At 40.5% G+C, this 11,624-nt stretch overlaps 1 protein-coding gene across 1 annotated transcript; it reads right to left on the bottom strand.

Moving 5' to 3' along the window:
* Nucleotides 1-10,079: 10,079 nt before the first annotated feature.
* LOC126066305 (heterogeneous nuclear ribonucleoprotein A1-like) lies at nt 10,080-11,319 on the bottom strand. Its single transcript, XM_049867234.1, has one exon. The coding sequence runs from the start codon at nt 11,263-11,265 to the stop codon at nt 10,147-10,149; it is 1,119 nt and encodes a 372-aa protein (XP_049723191.1). The 5' UTR covers nt 11,266-11,319; the 3' UTR covers nt 10,080-10,146.
* Nucleotides 11,320-11,624: the final 305 nt, after the last annotated feature.

Raw genomic sequence — 11,624 nt, 5'->3', positions numbered from 1 at the left:
TTGTCTTTTTCTTGTTAAGTTGTAGGAGCTCTTTATATAGACTGAATATTAATCCCTTATCTGATATGCGGTTCCCCAAAATTTTCTCCCCGTCTGTAGACTCTCTTCACTTTGTTAATAAAGTCCTTTGATATACAGAGGTTTTTAATTTTGATGAGATCCCATTTATCTGTTTTGTCCTTTGGTGCTTGTGCTTTGTTGGCATTTTTTATAGGGATTACATTAAAATTATATATTAACCTGGGAAGAATTATCATTTTTATGATGTTGATTGGTCCAAAAAATTTGTTTCTATTTGTTGAATCCTGTTTTTGTGATTTTTCAGGACTATTTTAAAAATTTCCTCAAATAAGTTTTGTGCATGATATTTTAAAACACAGTGATCCTATCCTCTATTAGTATGACTGGGTCAATTGAATATGACCAATAATATTAGCAGCTCTTCTCTTTGAGGAGAGGTGAGCAATGGGGCTGACAGAAAAGTAAGCAGAAGAGCAGACATCTATGTCTACATTCCCAGATTTTTGTTCTACTCACTCCACCGAGGGTGTTACATATGTTCATTCTGCTGACTATGCTATTATGTAGTACTCATTGAAAAACTGTCCTTAGTAAGCTTTATTGGACAATATGGCTGAGCATAACACAAGAGGAGAAATAGAGTAAAGGGGGAATTTTGGGAATCTAATAACAGTGTCTTTGAGTTAAATTATATTATTTTTTTACTCAATTCAGCAGCTTCTGAAGGGGACACCTGATATGCCTAATTCATTGATTCCACAAGGATTCAGAAGAGAAATTAACAACCATCAGGAAAATGCTCTCATAAAGGTAAGAGCAGGACTTCTCTGATACTCCATTGGATGCCTCTCTGTGAGAGATAACTGTATTCTAAGTAAACTCCAGGCTTGGCTTTAAAACCTACGGGGAGAATAAACTGCAAGACAATATAGAGAGAAAGGAAAGAGCCTGCTTCTTTTAATCCTCCCAGCTCACTTTCACCTCAGAGAAAAAAGAGCTTTATTAAGTAGGGCCAGTAACAACCTTGTGTTAATAATGTCCAGTCATCTCTCTGTCAGCACCATCATCTCAGCCTCTTCTAGAGCACTTGAGTTACCCATAGGTTGACTAAAATAAAGGGCCTCCCTCTTCCAGAAGGTTCCCATACTTTAAACCTTTCCTATTACCCTATTCCCTCTTAAAAATATATCAGAACATCCACACATTTGCGTACTATGCACCTGTAAAGAAGCAATGAGAAATATCTCTAAATACAGCTATAGCGTGATTGCCAGTACATATTGTTGAGAGAAAAAAAGAAAGGTAAAGAAAAGTGTGTACAGTTTGCTACGATTTATCTGAAAAAGGAGGAATATAGCTACAGACATACAGATATATATTTGCTTATATTGAAACACAATGGAAAATAAATTATAAAATTAAAAATAAATGGTTACTGTCATTACTTAAAGGACACTGAATTTCTGTTAATGGTGGTAATCTGGAAAAGAATAGTGATAAGAGTTGCACAACATGATGAATACAATCAATGTCACCCCCCACCCCATCCCTGGTAACCGTCAATGAGCACTGGTCTCTGTATATGCATCTCTTCCTTTTTTTGTGTGTGTGCTTTAAATGAAAGTTTACAGTCCAAGTTAGTTTCTCATCCAAAAATTTATACACACACTGTAATGGGACACTAGTTGCTCTCCCTATAACGCGACAATACACTTCTCCTTTCCACCTCAGATTTCCCATGTCCATTCAGCCAGCTTCTGTCCCTTTCTGCCTTCTCATCTCACCTCCAGGCAGGAGGTGCCATTTAGTCTCATGTATCTACTTGAACTAAGAATCATTTTATGTCTTACAGTCCAGTCAAATCTTTGTCTGAAGAGTTGGCTTTAGGAATGGTTTTAATTTTGGGCTAACAGAGAGTCCGGGGGCCACGTCTTCTGGGGTCCGTCCAGTCTCAGTCAGATCGTTAAGTCTTTTTACTAGAATTTGAGTTCTTCACCCCCGCTTTTCTCCTGCTCTGTCAGGCACTCTCTGTTGTGTCCTGTCAGGGCAGTTGCTGGTGGTAGCTGGGCACCATCTAGTTCTTCTGGTCTCGGGCTGATGGAGTCTCTGGTTTATGTGGCCCTTTCTGTCTCTTGAGCTAATATTTTCCTTGTGTCTTTGGTGTTCTTGGTTCTCCTTTGCTCTAGGTGGGTTGGGATCAATTGGTGCATCTTAGATGGCCGCTCACTAGCTTTTAAGACCCCAGATGCCACTCATCAAAGTGGCATGCAGAACATTTTCTTAATAAACTTTGTTATGTCAGTTGACCTAGATGTCCCCTGAAGCCATGGTCCCTTGACCCCTACTCCCACTACTCTGTCCCTTGAAGTGTTTGGTTGTATTCAGGAAACTTCTTAGCTTTTGGTTTAGTCCACTTGTGCTGACTTCCCCAGTACTGTGTGTTGTCCTTCCCTTCACCTAAGATAATTCTTGTCTACTATCTTGTTAGTGAATACCTGGCTCCCTCCCTTCCCACCCCATAACCGTCAAAGAATGTTTTCTTCTGTGTTTAAATCTTTTCTTGAGTTTTTATAATAGTGGTCTCAAACAATATTTGTCATTTTTTGATTGACTAAGTTCACTCAGCATAATGCCTTCCAGCTTTATCCATGTTATGAGATGTTTCTCACATTCATTGTTACTTTATTGTTCTGTGGTATTCCATTGTGTGAATATACCATAACTTGTTTATCCATTTGTCCGCTGACAGGCACCTAGGTTGTTTCCATCTTTTTATGCATCCATTCTTATTTTCTTATAAAAGTGCAATCATACAATATTTGTCCTTCTGACTTATTTCATTCAGCATAATGTCCTCCAGATTCACCCACATTATAAAATGTTTCAAGGACTCATCATTATTCTTTATGGCTGCATAATATTCCACTGCATGTATGTACCACACTTTGTTTATCCGCTCATCCATTGTTGGGCACTTAAGATTGTTTCCATCTTTTTGCTATTGTGAAAAACACTGCAATGAACATAGGTGTGCATATGTCTGCCCATGTCTCTTTTATCAGGCCCTTAAGGTATATATCTAGGAGTAGGATTGCTGGATTATAAAGTATTTCTATTTCTAGCTTTTTGATGAAGCACCATACCATTTTCCATAGACGTTTATCATTTTACAATCCCACCAGCAGTGGATAAAGTTTGCATCTCTCCACATCCTCTCCAGTATTTGTTGTTTTCTGTTTGTTTTTTTTATCAGTGTCATTTTTGCAGGGGTGAGATAGTATCTCATTTTAGTTTTGTTTTGTATCTTTCTAAGTTGCTATGAGTCAGAATTGACTTGACAGCAACGGGTTTTCGGTTTTAATGGGTAATTGGAAAACCTGGTGGCGTAGTGGTTAAGAGCTCTGGCTGCTAACCAAAAAGTCAGCAGTTTAAATCCACCAGGCACTCCTTGGAAATCATATGGGGCAGTTCTACTGTGTCCTATAGGGTTACTATCAGTCGGAATTGACTTGACAGCAACGGGTTTGGTTTTTTTAATGGCTAATTATCATTAGCATTTTTTCATGTGTGTGTTAGCTGCTTGGATGTCCTCTTTGGTGAAGTGTCTGTTCATGTATTTTATCTTAAAACAAAGAAAAACATTTCACCTATCTCCGTTTACCGAAAAGGCCAGAGCAATGACCAATCCACTAGCAACAAACATGCCTACCACTCAGACTGTGGCCTCTAAATGCCATTTTTCACTAAAAGATACTAGCCTTGGACAAAAGGCCCATTCCAAGTCAGACCAGGACATGCTCAAGAAGTGCCTCAAACAACTCCACCTCAGAAATGATATTTAGATGTAGGGGCTGGGGGACTGGGGAGACTATTAATGTGACCTCCTGGTAACAGAGTAGAATAGTCCTCAGATCCACACAAATTCAGGCTCTGGCTCTTCTGTTGGTATCCACTGATAACATCAGTGTGCTTTAAAATTACAGTATCTCATTTCTTAACTCAGCCATGACATAGTGGTCTATTTGGATGACTCAGCCTCTCCCTTCTGCCTTTGCTGGGATATGAACCTCTATGATTGCTGCTATATTCTCCAGTCCATCTCCGATCTCTGAACACTTAATTCAATGATCACACTGAAGGAGAATCAAGGAAGGCTCAGAAATGCAAAAAAAGATTCTCTTTAACCATGTTTCCTATCCACTTAACTATGCTAAGGCAGCCAGGTTTTCTCAGAGTCACCCTGCATAGCAGTCTCTTCTAAAATCTCCATTGAAATGCCTCGAGTAGTACAAAGTCCATTAAGGCCTACTCTTATGTAAATGAAAACCCTGGTGGCATAATGGTTAAGTGGTGCAGCTGCTAACCAAAAGACTGGCAGTTCGAGTTCATCAGGAACTCCTTGGAAACTCTATGGGGCAGTTCTACTCTGTTCTATAGGGTCACCATGCATCAGAATCAACTTAAGGGCAATGGGTTTGGTTTTCGGGTTTTTGTTCTTATATAAATAATAATGCAGCAGTTTGACTTATTATATTTGACTAACTTATTATTATTGTTTGACTAACCAGTGTATATATACATATACAACATAGGTAACACTCTTATTCAAGGCACTGAGGGAACAATTTTATAATCTTCAATAAACACACTCTGTCTTGGTCCTGTTGTGAAAGAAGATACACATACTGTCATAGACTGAATTGTGTCCCCCCAAAATATCTGTTAACTTGGCTAGGTCATGATTCCGTTGAATAATTGTATGATTGTCTACCATTTTATCTTCTGATGTGATTTCCCTGTGTTGTAAATCCTATCACTATGATGTAATAAGATGGATTAGTAGCAGTTATACTGATGAGATCTACAAGATTGTTCTTGTTGTTGTTAGGTGCCATTGAATCAGTACCACAGAACAAAATGCTGCCCATTCCTGTGCCTTCCTTACAATTGTTGCTATGCTTGAGCCCATTGTTGCAGCCACTGTGTCAATCCATCTCGTTGAGGGTCTTCCTCTATTCCGCTGACCCTGTACTTTACCAAGCTCTACAAGATTAGGTGGTATCTTAAGCCAATCTCTTTTGAGATATAAAAGAGAAAAGCAAGTAGAGAGACATGGAAACCTCATACTACCAAGAAGGCAGCACTGAGAGCAGGGTATGTCCTTTGGGCGTAAGGTTCCTGCACTGAGATGCTCCCAGACCAAGGGAAGACTGATGACAAGGATCTTCCTCCAGAGCCGACAAAGACAGAAAGCTTTCCCCTGCAGCTGGTGCCCTGAATTCAGACTCTTAGCCTACTGAACTGTGAGAGAATAAACTTCCCTTTGTTAGAGCTGTCCACTTGTGGTATTTCTGCTGTATCAGCACTAGATGACTAAGATACGTTCCATATCCACTTGCCAAAACAAGTAAAAGCTGGATAAGACATACCAAAATGGGCCACTTTATTACTCATTACAAAAATTACAGGCCTCTGTTTAATACAGAAATAAACTCCATTGCATGACAGTCCTTCACTCATTGCCTCAAATCACATACTTGAAATCAGCACACAGACAACACCTGATTGCTTTTTCTCTGCTAAACATAGCACCTACACCAGAAAGCAAGTCTCAGGAGCAGAAAGTGTCTTTATCTCTCTCTTTAGCTCCCATGTCTCACGTAGAATCTGGCCCATCTAACTTCAAAATCACCTCTTCCCTTTTCCACACCACCCCAGGCTAGTTTTGAAAGAATTAAAGTTAGAGCCAAGGAGGTCTAGCCAGTTATTTCTTTTTGTGTGCATGTATTAGGTGAAAGTTTACAGAGCAAATCAGTTTCCCGTTTGATAGTATGTACATAAAGTGTTCCATGGCACTGGTCTCATTCCCCAAAATGTGTCAGCATTCTCCCCATTTCCACCACAGTTTCCCTGTTTCCTTACGTCCTGATTTTCCACTCCTTCCTACCTTCTCATCTTTGCCCTTAGGCAAAAGCTGCCCTTTTGATCTCATATAATTGATTGTTCTAAGGAACACATTCCTCTTGGATGTTGTTTATTTTATGGGCCTGTCTATGCTTTGGTTGAAAGGTGGTCTCTGGGAATGGCTTCAGTTCCAGTTCAAAAGGGTGTCTTAGGGCCACAGTCTCAGGGGTTTCTTCAGTCTCTGTCAGACCAGTAAGTCTGGGCTTTTTTGTGAATTTGATTTTTTGTTTTACAATTTTTCTCCCAATTTGTCTGGGACCCTCTGTTCTGATTCCAGTCAGAGTGGTCAAACTTTTTTTTTTTTTTTTTAATACTTACGTTGTGCTAAACATAACACTAGATTATTTGATTAAATAATTTATTTTATTTAATCCTCAAAAGAACTCTATGAAGTCAGTATTTTCATGCTTTACAGATCCGTAAAGAAATGCCTCCAAACTACCAAACCCACTGCCGTAGAGTCAATTCCAACTCCTAGTGACACCGTAGAACAGAGTAGACTTGCCCCACAGGATTTCCAAGGATGTAATACTTATAGAAGCAGACTGCCACATCTTTCTGACGTGGAGTGGCTGTGATTTTGAACCACTGATCTTTTGGTTAGCAGCCAGGCGCTTAACCACTGTGCCACTGGGACTCCTACACAGACTTACTAGGGGTGCAATAATGAACAAAGAGTTGAAAAAAATGTTTAGAGGATTGTGCTTGAGCACTGGAGTTGTTTTGCCCATAAGGAGAGCCAGAAGTGCCTGGAAGTTTTAAATTCTCCATCCAAGAAGGGGGCACATCAAGTAGCTAAAACAAATGATGAAGCAAAAGAACTGAACAAAAGATTTCAAAGGGTGGCTTGAGAAGACAAAGTAAAGTATTATAATGACATGTGCAAAGACCTGGAGTTAGAATATCAAAAGGGAGGAACACATTCTGCATTTCTCAAGCTGAAAGAACTGAAGAAAAAATTCAAGCCTCGAGTTGTAGTATTGAAGGATTCTATGGGGAAAATATTAAACGATGCAGGAAACATCAAAAGAAGATGGAAGGAATATAGAGTCACTGTGTCAAAAATAACTGGTCAACGTTCAACCATTTCAGGAGGTAGCATATAATCAGGAACTGATAATACTGAAGGAAGAGGTCCAAGCTGCACTGAAGGCACTGGCAAAAAAACAAGGCTCCAAGCATTGACAGAATACTAATCGAGATGTTTCAAAAAGCCAAGGCAATGTTGGCAGTGCTCACTCGTCTATGCCAAGAAATCTGGAAAACAGCTACCTGGCCAATCAACTGAAAGAGATCAGCATTTACGCCTATTCCCAAGAAAGGTAATCAAATTATTGAACAATATCATTAATGTCACATGCAAGTAAAATTTTGCTGAAGATTATTCAAAAGCGGCTGCAATAGTATATCGACAAGGACCTGCCAGAAAATCAAGCTGGATTCAGAAAAGGACCTGTAGCCACGGATATCATTGTTAGTATCAGATGGATCCTGGCTGAAAGCAGAGAATACCAGAAAGGTGTTTACCTGTGCTTTATTGACTGCACAAAGGCATGCAACTGTGTGGATCATAACAAATTATAGATAACATTGCGAACAATGGGAATTCCTGAACACTTAATTGTGCTCATGAGGAACCTATACATATATCAAGAGGCAATCCATTGAACAAAACAAGGGGATACTGCATGGTTTAAAGTCAGGAAAAAAATGTATCAGGGCTGTATCCTTTCACCATACTTATTCAATCTGTATGCTTAGCAAATAATTCGAAAAGCCGGACTCTGTGAAGAACAATAGGACATCAAGATTGGAAGAAAACTCATGAACAAGCTGCATTATGGTGATGAACGAACCTTGCTTGCTGAAAGAGAAGAGGACTTAAAGCACTTACTGATGAAGATCAAAGACCACAGCCTTCAGTATGAATTACACCTCAACATAAAGAAAGGAAAAAAAAAAATCCTCATAACTGGAACCAATAAGCAACATCATGATAAATGGAAGAAAGAATGAAGTTGTCAAAGACTTCATTTTTTCAATGCACAATCAACACCCATAGAGCAGCAGTCAAAAAATCAAAAGACGCGTTGCATTGGGCAAATCTCCTGCAAAAGACCTCTTTAAAGTGTCAAAAAGCAAAGAAGTCACTTTGAGGACTAAGGTGGGACTGACCCAAGCCATGGTGTTTTAAGTCACCTCATTTGCGTGTGAAAGCTGGACAATGAATAAGGAAGACCAAGGAAGAACTGACAACATTGATTTACAGTGTTGGCGAAGAATATTGGATACACCATGGACTGCCAAAAGAACAAACAAATCTGTTTGGAAGACGTACAGCCAGGATTCTCCTTAGAAGCATGGACAGTGATATTTTGTCTCACACACTTTGGACATGTTATCAGGAGGGATCCGTCCCTGGAGAAGGACATTATGCTTGGTAAAGTAGAGGGCCAGCGAAAAGGAGGAAAAGACCTTCAATGATTTGGATTGACACAGCATCAACAATGGGCTCAGGCATAACAATGATTGTGAGGATGGCGCAGGACCAGGCAGTGTTTCATTCTGTTGTACATGAGTCAGAAGCGATTGGACAGCACCTAACAAGGATGGGGAACAGCCAGTGACTGACTATTTGGAATACAAAAACTCAGCTCCTTTGTCTCAGGTTAAAACAAACTCAAAGGTGGGAATTGATGTTTCAGAGCATTCCAGACATGAGGCTGAGTCTAGGTCTTCACCTAAATTGTACCCTTCCTTGATTTCTTCCCCTTCTTCCACTCGCTTAATGGCTTATTCAAGGAACACATTCTTAATTAATTATTGCATTAAATCCTTGGTTTAGGGTCTACTTCTGGGAGAAACCAAACTAAGACAAATTGTTTGAAGGCATTAGAAAGCAAAAAACACAGGCAGTGAGACAGGTCTGGGGTCCTGAGGTAAAATTAACCTTCTTGTGAACAGAGGCTGTAGAAAATTACAAAGCAAACAAGACATGGTGTAGGGCCAGATACAAGGAAACTGGTACCTCAACCTGTGGCTAAATTTTAAATGATAAGCAACCAGATTTCCCTTAACGCTTCCTCAGAGGATTGTTATTCAGGCAAATCAACTAAAACCAGAATCCCGAGCAGGCACAGAAACGATGTGGTTGACCGCTCGATGTGCCCATCCCATAATGAGTTCTGCCTAGGAACCAAGAAACTCATGTCAGGGAACTAAAAATGCCAGACATGTGTCACCAGACAGTAGCCAGACCCAATTCAGAAACGAGAAGTCCAACATCCACTTCTGTGCTAAGTCTCAGCCCAGCCCTTTTTTAAAATATGCATGCTATTTCCCAGAAGTTTAATGAATATGTATAACTTCCCTTTTACTACATAGTATAAAACTTCTCCCAGCCATTTGTTCTGAGAGACAGTGCTTTGAGAGTGATCTCCCTGTCCCCTACTCACTGCGAGTATTAAACTATGCCTGCTTTAAATCCACTTGACTCTTTTTTTTTTTTTTAATTAGTTTTTATTGTGCTTTCAGTGAAAGTTTACAAATCAGGTCAGTCTCTCATACAAAAATTTACATACACCTTGCATACACTCCTAATTGCTCTCCCTTCAATGAGACAGCACAGTTCTTCCCTCTGCTCTCTCTCCTCGTGTCCATTCAGGTAGCTTCTGGTCCCCTCTACCCTCTCACCCCCCTCCAGACATGAGATGCCAACATAGTCTCATGTGTCCACTTGATCCAAGAAGCTCGCTCTTCACCGGTATCATTTTCCATCCCCTATTCCAGTCCAATCGATCCACTTGAATTTTAGTTATTCTTTTTTTTTTTTTTTTTTTAAAGACACATTTATTCAGCATCATGATCAGACTATTTAGCAATCAACAGCATGGGTGAAAAAATCTACATTAAAACCCTTTGTTGGAATGCTTTACACTTTCCACAGAACAGAAACTAAAATAACCTGTTATACAATTAGTCACAAATACAGTCCTCGAGTTTTTTGCCCATACACATGAGTATTGTCTAAAACATGTCTTCTTTGTAGCCGGTAGGCCCTGCCACGACTGGGCTTGGCTGAGTTCACAGATCTGTTGTAACCTGTAGCTTCCCCGTCACTTCTCTGGCTCTCCTCTCCTGCTAAGCTTTGTTTCCTGGCAGTCATGAAAACCTTCTGCCACTGCCATAGCTACTGCTGCTGCTTGAACGGCCATAGCCACCTTGGTTTCGTGGTTTGGCAAAGTATTGACCTCTATCACCATAAGGGCCAGAGCTTCTGCCTCCAAAGTTTCCTTCCTTCATGGGTCCAAAATTTGAAGACTGATTGTTGTAACTGCCAAAATCATTGTAGCTTCCACCACCTCCAAAATTGCTTCCACTACCACCGCCAAAGCCGCCTCCGCCTCCTCCGTTGTTATAGCTGCCACTCCCACCATAGCCACTGCCCTGGTTTCCATAACCCTGTCCACCACTTCCATAGTCTCTGCTTCCTTCAGAGTAACCAGGAACGCCTCCTCCTCCACTATCACCATCATTACCAAATCCGTTATAACCGTCCCCACTGCCTCCATATCCACCACCACCGTGGCTGCCACCAAAGCCACCACGCCCACTGAAGTTTCCTCCACGACCAAAGTTGTCATTCCCACCAAAATCACCTCCACGGCCGCCACCAAAGTTTCCAGAACCACTTCGACCTCTTTGGCTGGATGAAGCACTGGCCATCTCTTGCTTTGACAGGACTTTCCTTACTTCACAGTTGTGTCCATTCACAGTATGGTATTTCTGAATGACAACCTTATCTACAGAGTCATGGTCATCAAAAGTAACAAAAACAAAGCCCCTCTTCTTGCCACTGCCTTGGTCCGTCATGATTTCAATCACTTCAATTTTCCCATACTGCTCAAAATAATGTCTTAGATGATGTTCTTCAGTGTCTTCTTTAATGCCACCAACAAAGATCTTTTTCACAGTTAAGTGGGCACCTGGTCTTTGAGAGTCTTCTCGTGAGACAGCCCTCTTTGGTTCCACAACTCTTCCATCTACTTTGTGTGGCCTTGCATTCATGGCTGCATCCACCTCCTCCACAGTAGAGTAAGTAACAAACCCAAAGCCTCTGGAGCGCTTGGTGTTTGGATCTCTCATTACCACACAGTCCATGAGCGTCCCCCATTGCTCAAAATGGCTCCTCAAACTCTCATCCGTTGTTTCAAAGCTCAAACCTCCGATGAAGAGTTTCCGCAGCTGTTCGGGCTCTTTAGGAGACTCTGACTTAGACATGACGGTAGTAAGAAGAGGTTACTTAACGATGTTTCCTTGGCGGCGTCCACAAGCAGAAAGGAGCGAATTTTAGTTATTCTTAAGGAGAGTACAAGCAGTGGACCCACTGCATTCGGTAACAACAGATCTTAAGGTTTATGAACAATGAGAGAAGGGAAGCATATGAGAATCATGATGATACACTGGTATTTTATCTGTCAGCCAGAAAAAAATATATAAATTGTCATTAACAATGTCCACCATCCAAAGAAAACGTTGTAAAAAATGAAACCAAGTAATCCAAAGTCTAAGAAAAAAAATAGATGATATTAAAAGACCCACAGATGAATTAGATATTGAAATTACCAGACAGGGAAGGG

Source organism: Elephas maximus, chromosome 23, assembly GCF_024166365.1.
Source record: "Elephas maximus indicus isolate mEleMax1 chromosome 23, mEleMax1 primary haplotype, whole genome shotgun sequence".
Classification (NCBI taxonomy): Eukaryota; Metazoa; Chordata; class Mammalia; order Proboscidea; family Elephantidae; genus Elephas; species Elephas maximus.
This window is presented reverse-complemented; position numbering and strand designations above follow the sequence as displayed.

What these genes read in the sequence shown, in the direction of transcription:
- LOC126066305 (XM_049867234.1), bottom strand. Translation starts at nt 11,265, where the DNA reads ATGTCTAAGTCAGAGTCTCCTAAAGAGCCCGAACAGCTGCGGAAACTC.